At 41.9% G+C, this 20,475-nt stretch overlaps 1 protein-coding gene across 2 annotated transcripts in view; it reads right to left on the bottom strand.

Annotated features, from left to right (window-relative positions):
* The window catches only part of POLK (DNA polymerase kappa), a 105,281-nt gene that overhangs the window by 13,250 nt on the left and 71,556 nt on the right, over positions 1-20,475 (bottom strand). For both annotated transcript variants that reach the window (XM_030566398.1, XM_030566397.1), the window contains 8 exons: positions 19,767-19,870; positions 17,986-18,084; positions 9,171-9,269; positions 8,972-9,076; positions 7,804-7,902; positions 6,285-6,383; positions 4,474-4,572; positions 3,125-3,223 (listed from right to left, as the gene is read on the bottom strand). In XM_030566398.1, the coding sequence (XP_030422258.1) occupies positions 3,125-3,223; positions 4,474-4,572; positions 6,285-6,383; positions 7,804-7,902; positions 8,972-9,076; positions 9,171-9,269; positions 17,986-18,084; positions 19,767-19,870 (803 nt within the window). The remainder of the gene's footprint in view (positions 1-3,124; positions 3,224-4,473; positions 4,573-6,284; positions 6,384-7,803; positions 7,903-8,971; positions 9,077-9,170; positions 9,270-17,985; positions 18,085-19,766; positions 19,871-20,475) is intronic.

Raw genomic sequence — 20,475 nt, 5'->3', positions numbered from 1 at the left:
AGCATTCAGATAATACAGGAGAGTCCCATTAAAACCTTCTGCTCTGATTTGAAATGCATGCCATGATCCAGTAACATTTTCCCCTGATTGTACCTGCATTTTGAAGACCTATCTGCTCTCTCAGCCCTAGAAGAAAGTCAGATTCACTAAAGAGCTTTTAGTTGATAATAAACCTATATTTGTGAATTACTTTTTCAGTCAAAACATATCTCCTTGGCAGTCAATTGCTTTACCCCAGTGGTTCTCAGCCAGGGGTACATGTACCCCTAAGGGTACACAGAGGTCTACCAGGGCAAGGGTTCTCAAACTTTTTCTTTCCAAGGCCCCCTCAACATACTGTAGAAATTCCATATCCCTTCTGTGCCACAACAACTGTTTTTCTGTATATAAAAGCCAGGGCCAGTGTTAGGGATAGCAATTGCCTGGGGCCCCATGCCACAGGGGGCACTGTGAAGCTAAGTTGCTCAGGCTTTGGTTTCAGCCCCAGGCAGTGGGACTTCAGCTTTCTGCCTTGGGCCCCAGCAAGTCTAATGCGTTCATCTACATATTTGCCTAGTTTTACAACAGGCTGCATAAAAAGCACTAGCTAAGTCAGTACAAACTAAAATTTCATACAATGACTGGTTTATATTGCTCTGTATATAATACACTGAAATGTAAGTACAATATTTATATTCCAATTGATTTATTTCATAATTATATGGTAAAAATGAGAAAGGAAGCAATTTTTCAGTAACAGCGTGCTGTAACACTTGTATTTTTAAGTCTGATTTTGCAAGCAAGTAGTTTTTAAGTGAGGTGAAACTTGGGGTATGCAAGAGAAATTGCACTTCTGAAAGGGGTAGAGTAGTCTGCAAAGGTTAAGAAGCACTGCTTTACACAAAGTGGTACTGTGCATGGGAAGGGCCCATGCAAAAGAGAACTACTTGACTTCTGCCTCGGGGATTACGTATTCCCTGTTGTATATTGAAAAAACAACAACAACAACTTTTTTTCTAAATAATTATTGTTTTCCCCATATGTAATTAAGCTGTGATTTAGGGATACCTCCTCACCCTTGTAATACTGAAAAGTCCTTTTAGGGTTGCCAAGAAAGAAATTAAGCAACTATTCAAAATCATCTGCACTTAGAGCTGAGTGACTATATTGTGTTAGAGAAGGTATCTGACATATTTGGACCCTGGTCCCCACCAGGATGCAGGCCACCGCAGAAGTGCAGGGTTCTGGGGTAGATCTAGTCACAGGGCTCAGTTCCTAGCCCCTTCCCACTTACAAATGACCCAAAAGAAGCTTACAAAGAACAAACAGAATAGAGAAAAGTGTAATTATTCACTGCATAATGTCTGTTAATAACTCTTGGTCTTAGATTGTCTGTAAGCAGTTCATAATAAGTATTTCATATCAAAGAAGTGCTGGTATATTTTGCTTGAATACATAGGTCACATGGCATTATCTCTGTTTGCTCTAGCAACATGATTTGAGGTTGCACCCATTCAATCAAATTGAATGAACTGTGCATAGCTGTTGACTCAAGTTTCTGGGGAAATACTCAAGAATACATATTCAAAATCCACTTTCCAGGAATATTCTCTAACATTCACTTAAATATTGCTGCTTTGCTGAGCACTCTTGCCAGTGAACTTCTTTGCTACAATATCTGTGGAAAGTGAACACAGCTGGAAGTGAGTTCAGTTTTATTATACAAGTGATTATTAGTGGAAAAAATTATGAGGCATTTGCCCAACTCTGGTCACCATGGAACCATGAGACTGATCAGTTTGTATGTTGAAACTGTAAACCAGGAAAGTTTCTTGTTAAATATCTTTTAGAAAAATCAGCACCAGTTCCAGTTCATTAATCTCTTTATAAACAATACCCATTTCTTCCAGGCTGTAGAAAAATAAAGCTCTTACCCAGCTTTTTACTGAAAACATTTCAAAGAAAAAACCACTGATATTAACATTTGATAAGTTACTGCAGCGGTAGAAAGGCAGTGCAAATAAGCAGAGCTACTGTGGCTGACTGGTTTTTAAACTAATAAAATAAACTGTTTCAAAGACTTTAATATTATTTATATAATTTCACCTCCTCCACAGTGATAAACAAACAAATAGCAAATGGTCAGTAGGCAGCATAGCTGTAACCGGTCAGTCCCAGGATATTAGACAGACAAGGTGGATGAGAAAATATTTTTTATTGGACCAACTCCTGTTGGCCTGTGATACACAGGAGGTCAGGCTAGGTCGGGGTGGACAAACTTTTTGGCCTACGGGCCACATGGAAATTGTATGGCGGGCCATGAATGCTCATGAAATTGGGGTTTGGGGTGCAGAGAGGATGAGGGCTCTGGGGGTGGGGCCAGAAATTAGGAATTCAGGGTGAGGGAAGAGGCTCTGGACAGGGGCAGAGGGTTGGGGTATGGGGTGTGTGTGTGAGGGCTCCAGCTGGGAGCACAGGCTCTGGAGAGGGGCTGGAAATGAGGGATTGGGGGTGCAGGATGGTGCTCTGGGCTGGAACCGAGGGGCTCAGAGGGCAGGAGGGGATCAGGGCTAGGGCAGAGGGTTGGGACACTGGAGGGGGTCAGGGATGAAGGCTCCAGGCAGCACTTACCTCAATCAGCTCCCAGAAGCAGCAGCATGTCCCCCCCTTCAGCTCTTATGCATAGGGGCACCCGGGGGCTCTGTACACTGCCCTATCCTCAGGTGCCGCACCTGCACCTCCCATTGGCTGTGATTTCTGGCCAATGGGAGCTGTGGGGGTGGCACTTGGGGCAGGGGCAGCGTGCGGAGCCCCCTGACTGCCTTACGCATAGGAGCCAGAGGGGAGACATGTCGCTGCTTCCGGGAGCTGTGGGGAGCCACGACACAGAGATGGGCAAGCCCAGACCCTGCTCCCCGGGTGGGAGCTTGAGGGCCAGATTAAAACATCTGAAAGGCCGGATGTGGCCCCCAGGCCATAGTTTGCTCACCCCTGGGCTAGGTGATCTGAAGGTCCCTTCTGGCCTTAAACTCTATGACCAACAGTAATAGGTAAACAACCACAAATCTCAGAAAAGGCAGTCACGAAACAAACACTCTTGACAACAATGGAAGTAACACTAAAACAGTAACTGTAATAGACTCACCTCAGGTTTAGGAACCAGATCGATATTTTTACTGATAAGAAACGTGACCAAGGATGTATGTCCATTCTGTGTTGAAATGTGCAAAGCATTACTATTGTGCTGAAAGAGACACATTGGGAAAGGGGAAAAGACTTTTTACCACTGGAAAGAATTCAGAGAATTTAGAAAAACTGTTCTTAAAACATCTATTGAAACAGATGAAGCTTCAGTTTAAATTTGTGTTACTGTCAAAACTATTTCCTTCAGTTAAATGATGAAGTAGGATATAAATTCACACCACAACATTTTTATGACTGTCAAAGGTACTATAAATCATTACTAGACTACAACACAGGTAGCTGGCAAAATACATACCCAGCAATGCTAATAATTGTCTACTCCTTTTTAATCTACCATAAAAAAGAGAAAAATCAGTTTTATCAGCGTTCCTGTGCCACTGAAAATTAGGATTTCAATTTATCTCCCAATCCTGTAGCTTGGTATGACCTTTAACAAGTAATTACATTCACATTTGCACACTTCGAAAATCACTGAAAAACTTTCCTTTAATATTTCTGCTAAAGGTAGCAAAGATTAATTTTACTGAGGATCAAAACTAGTCATTTCTGCTGCAGACGAGACTTCATCCTGCTGATGAATTATCAAACACTGTAATTATGAATGGTTTCCAAGTCAAAACATATCAGAAATTCTTTCATATTTTAATATGAGCAACAGTCACTTTCCTGCTTGTTATCAGCACATGCTTCTGTTCTCAATTTGCTAGGGACCAAAAGGTTCACCTCAAATTCCTACGGCATGTGAGCAATAAAATAAATCAAACTTGGACCTAAGTCCAGGAACCAAACGTGGAAAACAGGCTTACTATTAGCTTAAGTATATATCCTGCCAAAATGAAGATTTTTCAATTATTTCTCTTTGTCACATTTCCAAGCCATATGTTGTATTATTGCACATACATTGAATAAAAAAGCTCCAACACAAAAGTATGTAAAATAAATCTATTTTTCTTTTTCCATATAGTTTTCAAAATATTAAAAAGTTTTCTATATTTTTGAGTAATGCCCTTATTAAACAATCAGAACGGTAGCCGTGTTAGTCTGGATCTGTAAAGAGTCCTGTGGCACCTTATAGACTAACAGACATATTAGAGCATAAGCTTCCGTGGGTGAATACCCACTTCGTCAGACTGTTAGTCTATAAGGTGCCACAGGACTCTTTGTCGCTTTTTACTTATTAAACAATGTAAGTCACATTTGCCTTCAATACACATAGAACAGACAGGATGTAGATCTTTGTAGAGTCTGTGATGTCCCGATAATATGCCAGAGGGAATATTAAGTCCATACTTTATTTGAAATGTTGATGTCACTTCCTGCTTCCAGTAACAGCTCCGCACATTTTTCATGACCTCCTTCAACAGCCAAATAAAATGGTGTTTCTCCATTCTGGCCCAACACAATGGAAGAGAAAAATGTTTGTTCAAATTCAAACTGTGCAATTGTGAAGCTGACTTATTATACCATGATATTTGGTACAGATAGTGTGCAAGCTTAGCCAGACTGATACAGTGTAGAGGGAAAATAGGATTTGGTCACAAATGTCAATACAGTAAAAGCTTTGTTATCCGGCATGTTGGGGCAATGGGGGTGCCAGTAAGTCAAAACTTCTGATTAACAAAGAGGGAGGGAGTTTGGGTGCAGGGGGTTGGGGTGCAGGAGGCGGTGCAGGGTGCTGGATCTGGACAGCATTCACCTCAGGTGGTTCCCCATAAGCGACATGTCCCTAATGCTCCCAGGTGGAGGCGTGGCCAGGTGGGTCTGCGCGCTGTCTCCACCTGCAGGCGCCGCCTCCGCAGCTCCCGTTGGCCGCAGTTCCTTGGCAATGGGAGCTGCGGAGCCAGCGCTCGGAGCAGGGTGGGGTGGGGGCAGCGCATGGAGCCTCCCTGGCCGTTCCTCCACCTAGGAGCAGCAGGGACATGTCGCCGCTTCTGGGGAGCCACACGGAGCCAGGTAGAGAGCCTGCTGCCAATCAAACCCTATTGAAGATCAGAAATATTGGTTTATAGAGCTTTCCAGTTGCTAAAGTGCCAGGTAACACAGCTTTTACTGTAATCTGAATTTTTCAATATTAGCATTCAGATACAATGGTGATTAACAACAAACATTTCTAACACGAACAAGCTACTATTTAACATTTTAATGAGTTCTTGCGTTTAAAAAAACACCCCATGCTAATACAGAGTTACAACAACTTGCAATGACTGACTCCTAGAGTAAAACATTACCATCAAGCACAGATCACAAATGCCAGAAACTATTCCAAATCACCATATTCACTGCAGTATTAAAAATTTCTAACTCTACTGCGCTTGAACTCTGGGTGATTTTTTTGTTGTTGTTTTAGTAAATTTAGTGTTTGTGAAAGGCACCACTCTGACAACTGTGGAGGGGGAAGTTCTCTATTCATCCACAGAAGAGAGCAGGTAAATAAAACGCAGGTGGCAGCACTCCAGTCACACTACTCTGCCAACGGAATTCAGCTTTGGGCTATGCTTCAAAGTTAGGTTGACATAGATATGTTGGTTGGGAGTGTGAACCCCATTCCCTCCCCACGGCTAACCCCAAGTGTAGATGCAGCTCTGCTGCTAGAAGAAAGCTTCCATCAACCTACCTACTGTGGTTGGGGAGGTGGTATTCCACATCAGAAGGGACCACTCCTAGGAGTGAAGTGTCTGTGTCTGTTTAGTCTATGGCCTCTCCGCTGAGACTACAACATGGAGTTCAAGCTGTTAGAGAGATTTTTGTGATGCACATTCCATTAGGAATTGGACTGATCCAACCAATTCATTTCAGATGCACCACAGACTGGCCAACAGAGAGCATCTTTCAGACACTACTGAAGTGAGTTGGATTCCAATCAGTGACCTTGAGAAAGACTATTGCTTACTAGTCATTCCTCTTCAACAATGCAGCTCTAGGTCTAAAGGGAACTCCATGAATTCAAGGTTTGTGCTGATTAGCTTGACCACCACAGAAATGAGATTACTTTTACAGATATTTGTAGGTTCTGGGTATTTTTTTAATACTTTGTTTTCACTTTGTCTTGCACACTTTTCACCTTTATTCTTTATCTCCCTCAGCAGCTTCTGTGTCCTTACCTGATTGAGTTCATTTATTTCTTCCCATTGATTTAACAGAACTTCCAGCACCTCACAGTGACCATTTTTAGCAGCTAGATGCACTGCTGTGTTTCCCTCCTGTAAATGAAAACAGCCAGAAACATAGTGTAAAGCCCAAATTAAGTAGAACATGCTGCAATTAATAAAAACAACCTCCTATGGACTGTGGACAAGTACTTTAATACAAGGTCCTATGGCCCCTTCCTCCAGCATGCACAGAAGGGATGCAAACCTAGTGAAACCACCTCCTCATGCGACAGACAGGAAAGAAGCAGCTTTATAGAATGTTCTGACGTAGCCCTAATTTTAAGGAAGTCCTTCCATGTGTGCACAGAGGAAGCCACGTTAACAAGGGGGAAAGGAGCTCTGAGGATTTAATGGATGTCTCAATATCTCTTCAATTTCTCTCCAGTTCTCAGGACTTCCACTGATGTAAAGGCCTGAAATTCCTACCTATTCTGCAAGGGTACAAAATCACAGTCCCTGCATGAACAATTCAGAAGAAAATCCATGAAGTAAATCTTGGAACGTCCAGTGAGTTTTTTCAATAGGTTTCTCCATGGAAGGGGACTGGGCCAAGCCTACAGTCCCTTGAAAAACAATGTAAAGATTAAGGGCCAAAACCTGATCTTGTGAAATTAGGCATAGCTCCATTGAAGTCATTGTAGCCATCTTCCCCATGCCGACACCATCCCTACTATATAAAATTTAAAAAAGGAAAACAACTAAAAGCAGCTCACAGAACTAACACGGCACTGGCCACCCATCACCTTGCTTGCCCGGCTTGCATATTATACACAGCCTTCTCCTCCCCCACCATTATGGTATTTTCTGTTTGGAATGTAAGCTAATGGATGCTTATCTATCCAAAGTACTCATAGAGCCCTCATTTCTATAGTATCTGAGGTAGGAGAGTATTGTTATTACAGATTTTTACATTTTACAGATGGGCAGCTGAGCCACAAGGTGACTAAGAGCCAGTTATTTAAAGTTGTTTGGGCACCTAAAAAACGCAGTCAGTCAACCAGTGAGCTTTCCAGAAGTTACATCAACGGGAGTTATGCTCCTAGACACCTCTCTGCATCATTAGGTACCAAAATGTCTTGAAAATGTGGCCCTTTGGGACCTGCCCAAGGTCACACAGGAAGTCTGCAGCAGAGCAGGGAACTGAACCCAAGTTTCCCGAGTCCTAGGCTATGCACTAGACCATCCTTCCTCTCCAAGCATTAGAAAGCTGAACTTCAGATGGGATCACGTCTCCTATTAATACGCATACAAAACCTTACTGGCAATAATCACTGCCAGCTCCACTATTCTCTCTGGATTACTGAAAATGGCTGTGCTTGTCTGTCTACATTTCATATACCACATCCAGTACCATGGTATCCGAACACTGTGTATGAGTGTATGACTTTCAGTTACACAAGTAATTACACTGGGGTCAGTTATGACTCTTCAGCACCCTTTATCTGGATTTGTATGGAAAGGGGAGGCTTACCTTGTCTTTTTCAGAGGTGAACAGCTTGAGAGAAATCAGACTGTAGATCATTTCAACATGGCCTTTTTCAGCTGCCAGAAGAAATGCCCGTTTACCTTTCTAATAGGAAACAGTCATCGGAAAGGTTTCGTTACTAAAAATAAAAAGTCACCTTGTTGCAGAAATTTCACCAATTATTAGAAGAGCCATGTCATATGTAGGTGCATATATATTGTGAATAAATATTTACATGTCATATGCACAGGTAAACAAAAAACTGGAGTCTAGATCCACCCATGAAGGGGAAAAAAGAAGTAAAATGTCTTCAGTGTAAAATCTGGATTAAATAGTTTAAAAAAAAAAACCATTTGTAAACTGACCAGAAATCCTGAATTAATGACACTGGAAATAGAAGCTGTTCTTCAAATATTTAATATTTAGCCATTACATCTTCCCGAGATGCAAATATTGGTTGGAAAGATTATTTCACTAATGTTTGTAAATCATTTTTGAGCTCCTCAGAAAGAGGCACTCTAAAAGTCCAAAAAAGTATTATTTTTGTTATATGCTGTATGTGACCAGAATTTTGAAAACAAAGCCAGTTCTAGATACCACTGAAATCAAGAATGGTGGGAAAGGGAGAGAGGGAATTAGAGCATTTTTATTCATCTTAACCACCATAGTAGTTACAACGGTGTCCTAGGAAACTCTCCTGAAACAATACTGTGGGAATTGCCTTTCCAGATCAGGTCATTTAGCCAGCCACCAATAGGATAGCTAGACGCTTCAGAGGGAGATGCATGAAACTCCACAACCGACAATTATGGAATAACCTGCCCAAAGATACCTCAGTGCAAATGGAGGGTGCTTAGAACCTTGCACAATCAGATTATCATGGCCCACTGGTTTCAAAGGAAGATATAGGAGCTCAGCACTCAATATGATCAGATCCTATATGACTACATTCCCGTGTGCAAAGATAAAAATACACCACTTGGCTAGGTAAGCCCTCAGTGCAGGATCTTGACACAGGAAGGTCAAAGGGCTAATCGGAAAAAGCTCAGGTCTGTCCCTGAAACTCCAGAAAATCCAAGGAGTCTCTGTGTGATGCAGGTCATACTGTACTTCACCTCACAATGTGAAGAAAACAAGCCCCTATATTTTGTAGGTAACTAGACACATACTGTACCTCATTTGGCTTGTTTAGGTCCTTCAGCTGAAGTTCCTGGAGAAGATAATCCACTATGTCAACGTTATTGTTCAGAGCTGCAAAGTGCAGGACATTCATTCCCTCCTAAGGAAAACACAAGCCAGTTCTGTAAGATTATATTACACTTCTTCTCGAGATGAATATGTTTAGTGTTGGTTAAAATTTGTCATCAACAAACCTGGTCTGTAGCCTTTTGGTCAGCACCTGCTTTAACTAACGTTCGCATTATGTCTAGGTTTCCAGACCAAGCTGCAAGATGAATCGCCATCAATCCGTGCTTCAAATAAAATTAAAAAGGCAGAAATTACCATTAAAATACCCCAGACTATCATTCAAACTGAACTATATGATGTTATATGATTAATGTGCTGAGTTGACTTTGTGACACAGGCTCTAGGGCACCCCGTTAACACTAGGGGTTCCCAGACACTGGGGTTCCCAGACACTGAAGGACTAACTGTGGATAATATAGCCATAATTTTTCCAGGTGAATAAAAGTTACTTCTTTTAATTTTCATTCCTTTGTCCTGCATTTCTTCATCTCTGATAAACCTCTTTGTGCCTCCCCCTCCTCCCACCAAAGGAATACATATCAGGAGCTTCTAATCTCTCTTTCCTGGCACCATTCTCATAGGTATTCTGTCTTTGGTCCTCCTTGAGTCCCCGATCTCTCTTCCTTTATTAGCACTATTATTATTTATACCTGAGCCTCAGTCATAGACCAGGACCCTATTGTTCTAGGTGCTGGACAGACACAACAAAAAGACAGCCCCTGCCACAAAAAGTTGGTAATCTAAGGGTATGGCTACATTTGCAGTCATACAGCGCTGCTGCAGGAGCGCTCTCACAGCAGTGCTTTGATGTGCAAGTGTGGTCGCAGCACCAATGCTGGGACAGAGCTCTCCCAGCGCTGCAGGTACTCCACCTCCTCATGGAGATTAGCTTACAGTGTGGGAGCCGCGTTCCCAGCACTGGGGCAACGTTTACACTGGCGCTTTGCAGCACTGTAACTTGTTGTGCTCAGGGGTGTGTGTTCTCACATCCCTGAGCAAGAAAGTTGCAGCGCTGTAAAGCGCCAGTGCAGCCAAGACCTAAGTATAAGACAAGACAAAACTGATGAATTCAAACAGTTTGGAGAAACAATAAGGCAATCACCTAATGGCTACGTCCTGCCACCAACCTTTCCCTGTTCAGTCCTACCCCTTGTTCTCTGTCACAATCCCACTCCATCTCCCCTCTGCAAAGCAAACTAGGCTACTTGTTCCTCAATCTGTGATCCTAGTTCTCTGAAGACAGTGAGAAGAGAGACAAGCAGGCTACACAAGAGGATTGTTAAAGTCCTCCAGAGCCATACAGCCAAAGAACTAAGAGATTAAACAAGCCTGTTTTAGCAGTAAAGGTGAATATGACACAGGGACATATCTCTGGGACTGCGTAGGGAAAAAAACATCAGAATCAAGGGGTCTGCTGTGGAGATCTTTGGACTCAGAACTTGGAACAGATGTGTGTAGTGATTTGCTATTATGCTTATGCTTCCCCTGCCATAGGGATATAATCACGTTGTATCAAGGATCACTGCCAAAAATCACATTTCTATCTGAAAATGTTGGATCTGCCTCTGTTGCAGTCGATACTTAAAAAGGCTAGTGTAGAAGTTAGAGAAAAGTAATTATTTTACTCTATTTTTTCCCAGCTTGTCAACTTTGTATTTCTGTGTATAGTTAGTTTCACTGTATTGTTGATGATACACCTTCTTCCCCAGAGTCTACAACAGGATGCAGGGACTATGTCATATGTGTTAGTACAGCATTCAGCATAATAGGTCTTTGATTGAGCCTGTGGCCTCGGGGTGCTACTGTTATATTAATATTAAACAATGAACAGCAGCAACAGAACTGAAAGCGAATGTGGAACAAGCATCACCCACTGTGCACACGTGAAGAAAGGGAGTAGACGGTTGGGATTGTGACAAAGACCTTTCTAAGCAAACATGGGGGCAGAAAAAAGCTTAATTTTTTTTAAAAAGGAGTTTTACAAACCCACAATTTCACACCAGACTATTCACAAGGAGCTCACTTAGAATACAGGCTTACGTAAGAACTAAGAATGGCCATACGGTGTCAGACCAAAGGTCCATCTAGCCCAGTATCCTGTCTTCCGACAGTGGCCAATGCCAGGTGCCCCAGAAGGAATGAACAGAACAGGGAATCATCAAGTGATCCATCCCCTACTGCCTATTCCCAGCTTCTGGCAAACAGAGGTTAGAGACATCATTCCTGCTTTAAAAAAATTGTCACTTTAATCATAAAAGTCCCCATCCTTGCAACCTGTGTGCATGTGCTTGACTTCAGCAGGATTAGCTACGTGCTCAGAGTAAAACATGTGATTAAACGTTTGCAAGATGGGGTCATTAAAGTGTACCTTTAATCACTGCTGGAATCTACCTCTCTGAACACAGCTGTACTTTAGAGGGGGCTGGTGTAATGTCAGAAATGTTAAACTGCTTGCGGCATTATTCCCCACACCTGCAATAATACTTTCTAGATGTAATTCCAGTAATAAGGCCAGAATGCACTGTGTCATCTCCACAGACATAGTATTAGACATTATTTCCATAGTGGACGAGTAAGTAGAATAAAAAGGAAAAATGCTTTTAAATATATCATTTTTAACAGGTAACCTGAAAATGAAGAACAATATTATGTTTATTTCCAAGATTTTAATTTTTTTTTCAACTTAAATTTTTACACAAACAATGATTTTTAAGAACACCTTGGACCTTCCTGTTATTTATTTGGAATATTATTTACTTGGAATGAAGATGAAATTCATACCAGATTCAGAAACAAAGTCAGAACATTTGATATATCACAGAATTTCTTATTAATTGCAAGTTACAACTGACTGCCAAAGAGTGCATGAGTTATCTGCAAAGTGCATTACATTATATGGATTTTAAATTTCTATCTGTAAAGTTCAATTAATAACGATGGGGAAAATATTTCCATGGGGTTTTGGTGGAGGGAGAACTAGGGGATTACCAACATTTGCTAATTAATTTAATTAAAAACTAATCCTTTCAAGCCTAATTATAATCAGAACAAGACGCTGAGGGGCATGTTTAATGAGGCCACTAGCATACACCTTTGTAATTCCACAGCCTTATGATACACCCAAAAAATGTTAATGATCCCATAAAATTTTTTAAATGATTTTATTGCTTAAATATACTTAAAACAAAGCTCAGAGGGAGATATTGGAAAACAGTTTACTGCTGATGATAGCTTAATACAGTTTAGATACAAGTTATACAAATACAGAAGATACATACTTGGAATTAATCTACATTACAATTACATATATTAGGGATTATCTCCAAGAACTCATGTGTGACATGTGAGGTCCCAGAAAACTGGAGAAGAACAAACATAGCACCTATCTTTAAAAAGGGGAACAAAGAGGATCTGGGAAAATATAGACCAATCAGCCTAACTCCAACACCTGGGAAGATACTGGAACCAATTATTAAACAATCAGTCTGTAAACACCTAGAGGATTATAGGATAATAAGGATTAAGGAAGGACAAATCATGCCAAACCAACCTAATTTCCTTCTTTGTCAGGTTTGGCCTAGTGAATGGCAGACAGAGTTGTAGAGGTGGTATATCTGGGCTGGTCTACACTAGGCGGGGAAATCGATCTAAGATACGCAACTTCAGCTACGTGAATAGCGTAGCTGAAGTCGAAGTATCTTAGATCGAGTTACCTACCATCCTCAGGGCACGGGATCGACGTCTGCGGCTCCCCCTGTCAACTCCGCTATCGCCGTTTGCATTGGTGGAGTTCCAGAGTCGACAGGAGCTTGTTCGAGGATCGATATATCGCGTCTAGATGAGACGCGATATATCGATCCCCGAGAAATCGATTGCTACCCACCGATACAGCCAGTAGTGAAGGCGTGCCCTCTGTTTTACTAAGGCTTTTGACACAGTCCCACATGACATTCTCATAAACAAACTAGAGAAATGCGGTTCAGGTGATATTACTGTAAGGAAGGTGCACAACTGGTTGAAAGACTATTCTCAGTATTTATTAATGGCTCACTGTCAAACTGGGAGAATGTATCTAGTTGGGTCCTGCAAACGTATATCCTGGGTCCAGTATTATCCACATAACCCTATTACCCTAAATCATAGCTAGCTCGAGTACAGCTGCAGCACCAAGGGTGGTCGCACAGTCTAGCCTCCCGCGTACAATCCTGCCCAGGACCCAGGGTACACCCTTAAGCGGCTAGTCCATGCTACTGCAGCTACCTGCAATTGTTACTCAAGCTAGCTGTGATCTAGCTCATTCAAAACTGACTTAGGCACATCTACATGTGCTGCAATCACACCTCATAACCGCAGTGTAGGCAGATCCTTAGTCATTGGTATGGAGGACTATTGTCCAAAGCCAGCTGTCCACCACTAATAAAATTGATCTGTTAAGATTATTATATTACAGCTGTAGTCATTTTAGAACTTTTCATATTAATCATACACATGGGTTTCAGCTTGTCAGACAAAAAAGGTACAATCACACAGCTAATTCGCTATGAACATTTTGGGTTCAGAATGATAAGACTTAATTGTCTTTCCTGATGGCATAAATATTTAAGTTTCTAAATGGCAACTCTGTTCAGTTTCTCATCCCTGCTTGCAAGTGATTCACAATAAGGAAATCTCTGAGCTGTAATAGAAGTTGAAGTCTATGGGATATACAGAAGTTAACTCAGTTGAAGACTCTGGCAACAGTGGACAATATTGCTCTGGTGGTTTTATCTCTACCTTTCAAAAAGATCCCTGCAGATGCTCTAGGTTAATTGCTCCACCATGCTAGAGTCTCGTTCACATGGGGCGCTGCAGGATTCTATTCTGTCTCACCTTTTCTGTACTGTACATATGCTGACAGGGGAGAGGGGGAAGACAGTTTGGAAGGCGCAGATATCAGTATGCAGATGACACTGAGCACCAGGTCTCTCTCTCACTGAGCCCAAAGGGTATATTATCTTTGTTTTTCCAGTACCTGTCCAAGGTAGGGGGCTTGGAGTAGAACAAAATGGCCAAAACTCAAACCAGGCAGGACGGAAGCGATATTGGTTGATTGGAGAAAAGCATCTGAAGGGCACGGCAGGGATAGCGTCTGCCTCCTTGACTGAGGTGGTGTTTATCCAAGCCTTTGTCAAAAAGGTACACAACTTAGTGGTCCTTCTAAAGCCTCATTTGCCTTGGAGTCCCAGGTGGTCTTGGTGGCCCAAGTGACTTTTTCCATCAACATCTTACACAATTTCTCTTGAATGTGGATCTTATAACATTTATTCGTGCCTTTTGACCTGCATTGGAATATTGTATAACATTGCACATGGGGCTACTCTTTAAAGACTACTCAGAAGCCATAGCTAGAGCATAGTGCAATATTAGCGATGGGAAGCACCAAATATTGTGCTGGTTTTTTGTTCACTTCCAAGTGTTGCTATTGCTCTTTATATATAGCTTTAATTAAATATAGCTGCTTTTACATGCCACTAGTGACTAAAGCTATGAGGATAGTTGTGATAAATCCACTGTGTAGACTGCACATACATTTTTAATCTAGGATTCTAGAAACCCAATCCTGCCTCAGTTGAAATCAAGGCCAAAACTCCCATAGACTTCAATGGAGCAGAACGCTCTGCAGAACAAAAAGCAGTTGTGTTGCCAATGTCTGCAATAGTAACAAAAACCCCAGGTAAAATGGGGCTAGTGAAAAGTTAAGAGTGACGTCTTGGCACTTTTTCCTGATCAAACTAATCATTCCATTCTTCCCCTCGCTACCTCAGTCTGGATTCCCATTTGCAACACAGAGCCAGGGTTTGTGTGATGTAACACGATAGCCCATATGCCAGGCAGCCTCCTTTCTCCCTCTGGGACACTTCACTGCCTTTAAAGTGTTCTAGAATGCCTAACTTTTGGAACATATCCTGCTATGGCATTTTTTGAAGCCTATGAATATCACATGTTGTGGAAGAGAGGGGTCACACAAAGAAGCACTCACATATTTCACAGATAATTATTCTTCCTTCTAGCTCACCACCAGCTGTAAGGAGTAGCCTCCTCCCAGGTCCCTCATTGTGGCCTCAAGGCAGCCTTGCAAGTAGCCCCTTGCCTCATTTTCCCTTTGAGTTCTCAGTAATTCCAAAGAAGCACACACTCAAGTCCATAATATAATTTATTAACCAAACATAATACAAAAGTCTCCAAGAATAGTCCATATCACCCCAGTGCAAGTAGGTGTCATAAACAGACAGTTAAGGGTTAATAGAACAGGAGTATTTCATGTCTCTTTTGCCTGTAAAGGGTTAACAAGTTCAGTGAGCCTGGCTGTCACCTGACCAGAGGACCAATCAGGGGACAGGATACTTTCAAATCTTGAGGGAGGGAAGTTTTTGTGTGTGCTGTTAGTGTTTGGTTGTTGTTCTCTCTGGGTTCTGAGAGTGACCAGACGTGCAACCAGGTTTCTCTCCAATCTCCCTGATACAGGTTCTTATAGAATCAAAATAGTAAGTACTAGGTGATAAGGTGAGTTAGGCTTATGTCTGTTTTCTTTATTTGCAAATGTGTATTTGGCTGGAAGGAGTTCAAATGTGTATTTGGCTGGGAGGAGTTCAAATTTGTATTTTGCTGAAAGGATTTTAATTTGTACTTGTATACTTAGGCTGGGAGGGTATTCCCAGTGTCTATAGCTGAAAGACCCTGTAACATATTCCATTTTAAATTTACAAAGAAAATTTTTACTGTTTTTCTTTCTTTAATTAAAAGCTTTTCTTGTTTAAGAACCTGATTGTTTTTTTTATTCTGGTGAGATCCCAGGGGACTGGGTCTGGATTCACCAGGGACTTGGTGGGGAGAAAGGAGGGAAGGGGAAGAGAAAGGTTGATTTCTCTCTGTGTTAGGATTACTTTCTCTCCCAGGGAGAGTCTGGGAGGGGGAGAGAGAAGGAGGGGGAAAGGTGAATTTTCCTCTCTGTTTTAAGATTCAAGGAGTTTGAATCACAGTGATCTTCCAGGGTAACCCAGGGAGGGGAAGCCTGGGAGAGGCAACAGTGGGGGAAAGGGTTTACTTTCCTTGTGTTAAGATCTAGAGGGACTGGGTCTTGGGGATCCCCGGGCAAGGTTTTGGGGGGACCGGAGTGTACCAGGCGCTGGAATTCCTGGTTAGTGGCAGCGCTACAAGTACTAAGCTGGTAATTGAGCTTAGAGGAATTCATGCTGGTACCCCATCTTTTGGACACTAAGGTTCAGAGTGGGGAATTATACCATGACAGTAGGCATTAAAAATCATATATCCTCTTAGCCATTCACATCACACATAGCACTTTCCAGTGCCCTCTGCCTCACCCAGACTCTCTGTCAGTCCTCCTCTGTCCCTCTGTTTACACAGCCACCCCACCCCTCCTTCTGGGGTACAACACCACTCTTCCCAGTGGGAACTTCCACAGCCTCTTCATTGGGGGCCTCTGATTGTTTCTCTGGGCCCCAGCTCCCCAGTAAGGAGATATGAGTGGGTCATTTACTCTACTTCTCTCCCTTCCTTCAGCCCTCTTTGGCCCTTGGCTCCAGCCCTCTGTCTTAGAGCGAGCAGGATGTCACTCTGCTGTTTCTCCTGCTTTTAGTGCTCTCCAGCCCTGGCTCTCTGGCTTGGGAACACCAGCCAGCAATCCTCTTGCGGATCTCCTGCCTTCATCCTCTCCCAGGAAGAACCTTCTTTCTCTGGTAGCTCTCATCTCCTGCTCTGTCTTCTGACTTATCCTGTCCCCTCTGATGCACTGGATCTCACCAGACCTCTTAGAGTATCCTAGATGCTGCCCCACCCTCTTAAGTGGCCCAACTGGGAGCATCGGGACAGGAACAGGGTTGCTGATTCCCGTTCCTCTTAATGGCCCAGCCACTCTGTTACTCTCACTCATAATCAAGATTTGCACTCTTAGAGATGGTTTTGTTTTAGTTTAGGAAAAAAAAGTATAAAACAGGAGAAGTCTTGCATGAAAAGGGTATAAATATTTCTAGAATTTTCATAAAAATATCTCTAATATAACATTTTAAGAACTCCAAAACCACTCTGTTGGGCTCTTTAACAGGAATGAGAAATTCTAGAAGACAGGACAGAGACAGGGGCTTAAAATGTTGGTTTCATTTTTTAAAAATTACAACATCCAATTATTCATAGAAATATTGTCATGAATTACAAGTCATAACTTATAACCCAGCTGTTAGGATGTATACATTTCCCTTCAGTGTTTGTAAGTCAAACATTGCAGCACTGTGTTAGTATATGGGAAGACAGTGAAACAAACCAAAACAAAATTGAAAATGGCTAATCTATTTTCACCATATCCAAGCAGAATGAAGTACAAAAAGTAAACAAACAGATAGTGAATTGCATGTTAAAAACTCTTTCCATTTGAAATCTGTTCATTCTTAGTAACCCATAAGGAGTTTTTGCTTCATTAATATATGGGCCGGATCTCCTACTGTGCTGCAGCCACTCTGCCTCATACTGCCGGCCAAAGTGGCTCTAAAACTGACAGTCTAGCCACCCACCCCAGTGCAGGGAGTCCTTTGATGGCACAGAGACAGCATAGTGACTACTATACTACTCCCCTCTCAGCTGCCAGAGTAGGGGTGTATGGTGGAGGGAAGGAGCCATAGCCAGTGGTTATCTGTTCTCCAGTGATCCCTGGTTGCTTTGTCAGCCCGTTGGGACTATTGGTGGTGTAAATTAGAGCAGTCTAACAGCTGCTCTAATTACCAGTTTGGATCCTTGTGTAACACACCTATCCCAGGATTGGGGAACTGCACTGATGGTGTTAAATCATCTTTACACACACAGAGATACCCCTCCTGTGCTGTACTGTTGCAACTGTAGCAGCCAAGGGTTCAGACCATGTTTTTGATCTGACAGTAGTGGTTTGCTTACCTTATCTGCAACATCCACTCTCGCTTTGTGATGGAGAAGAAAATCCACAGTAGATATATGATTTCCTGCAACAGCAAAATGGAGAGCTGTGCGCTGCAGCTGAAATAAAACAAGCTTGGGTGAACAGATATGTAATATAGTCATTTTTATTACACAAATAATCAGGATTTCGGAATCCTTTGATCAAAGCTCCCCAACACACATTCATTTGCATGTTATCTGCCAAAATTTGCCATTATCTGTATTTCTGTTCCCTTGTATCTAAATTAAATATTGTATTTAATGAAATCTAGTAGAACCAGAGTACATTCTAATCTCTTCCCTGAAACTCACTAACGTGTCATAACAGGGTTTAAGTAAACACACATTGCTTAGAGAGAGGAGATATGCTGTGCAGAAAACATTCATTTTCACAATTTCTATTTTACTGTTTGATTTTAAAAGCAAAGATTTAGGTGATATCTATACTATGAGAGCTATGCAATAGCTGTAGACCAGGTCTAAGATTTGTAATTTGTAATTTGATTTGTTTCTTGGTGATATCCTGGTTGCTACATATTTGTTTTTGATTTTATCTCTGTAATGCATGACTCGAACGCTCCTCTTACTTGGTATTAGTCACCGTTTCAGTTTGGTCTGTTGTTTATGCAAACAAAGGTTTCCATCCTTCAACCCTCAATAAATAACTTTACACGTGCAAATAATCTGGAGGAGTTCAGTGGGTCTACCCATATGAAATAGGCTTGGTCTGCACTTAAAAATGAGATCAACCTAGTTACATCGCTCAGAGCTGTCAAAAATTTCATGCCCAGAGTACCATTAATATCAGTATGTATTGATGGAAACAATATTCTTATTCAAAAGAATGTTATTTTAAAAAGATCCTTTTTCTCCTTCTTTTCTGAAGGAGGACTCAGGAATACAGCTGCAGGTACTCTTACTTCCCCAGTTTCAAACCAATGATGTGGAAAAGGAGGCACATTTTTTTCAGAACTTGTGATTAAGTATTAGGACGCGCTAAGTTAGACAGCTTACACCTAAAAGTTTGATGCAGGCTGGCGACCATTTGTACCAACCCCCTGGATGGGCTGTCCAAGGGGAATGAACTGCCGTGGCACTACAGGGGGACACTCTTTGTTACTGCAGGATGCCCTGGACTAATATTCTTCTCCATGAAATGCTGCAAAACCTTGTGTAGAATTTTCTAGTTCAAATTTAGATCTACACCAAAAGGCTACAACTCTTGTTGATACCAATGGAGTTCCATCTGCTTGCACCAGGTCTGAATTCTGACCTCACTTTGTAGTCACAGAATACAAGTGCAGTCATGTTTCAGCACACACTGAACAACACAATTCTTTACGTGTATTTAAATCTGCAAAGCATTTCACAAGAACCAAAAATGCCTGTGAGGTTAAGTATACCCATTTTACAGATGGGGATATTGAGGCAGAGATTAAACTAATTGCCCAAGGTCACAGAGTATCAAGATTATAATTCAGAAGTTCCTGGTCCAACTCTATACACTGTCCACTAGACCTGTGAATTACTGATCACCCTGCACTCTTGTTAAGTGCAAGTGGAGGGCACTCTTCACTTCACAAGATTTGGGCACTCAACTGGACACCTGAAATACTACTTGTTCAGAGAATTTTCTACAAGGTATCTTTATCCTCCTCCTCTTGCGGTCAAATACACTAGTACTTTTGAGATTTCACTTAGTGACCATACACAAGGCATATTTCTGGTAATTAAAATGTCATACAGTATTTTATACTCACTGTATTTACAGCATTAATGTTAACATTCTTCCTAAGTAACTTCTCCATGGTTTCCAAATTGTTCATTTTAGCAGCGTGCTGAAATTCTCTCTCATGTGGTAACACTGTAGAAAATGTGATAAAGTAGTTTATGGTATTTAAGAAATAGTCATAAAAACTTAAATGACAACTCTACTTTGTTCAACATCTTCATTAATGATCTGGATGATGGGATGGATTGCACCCTCAGCAAGTTCGCAGATGACACTAAGATGGGGGGAGAGGTAGATAAGTGGAGGGTAAGGATAGGGTCTAGAGTGACCTAGACAAATTGGAGGACTGGGCCAAAAGAAATCTGATGAGGTTCAACAAGGACATGTGCAGAGCCCTGCTCTTAGGATGGAAGAATCCCATGTATTGCTACAGGTTGGGGACTGACTGGCTAAGCGACAGTTCTGCAGAAAAGGGCCTGGGGATTACAGTGGATGAGAAGCTGGATATGAATCAGCTGTGTGCCCTTGTTGCAAAGAAGTCTAATGGCATATTGGGCTGCTTTAGTAGGAGCATTGCCAGCAGATGGAGGTAAGTGATTATTCCCCTCTATTCAGCACTGGTGAGGTCATATCTGGGGTATAGCGTCCAGTTTTGGGTCCCCCACTACAGAAAGTCCAGCAGAGGGCAACAAAAATGATTAGGGGGCTGGGGCACATGGCTTATGAGGAGAGGCTGA

This window comes from Gopherus evgoodei, chromosome 6 (assembly GCF_007399415.2).
Source record: "Gopherus evgoodei ecotype Sinaloan lineage chromosome 6, rGopEvg1_v1.p, whole genome shotgun sequence".
In the NCBI taxonomy this organism is placed as follows: domain Eukaryota; kingdom Metazoa; phylum Chordata; order Testudines; family Testudinidae; genus Gopherus; species Gopherus evgoodei.
The sequence above is the reverse complement of the archived record's forward strand: the minus strand, read 5'-3'. Positions and strand labels throughout refer to the sequence as shown.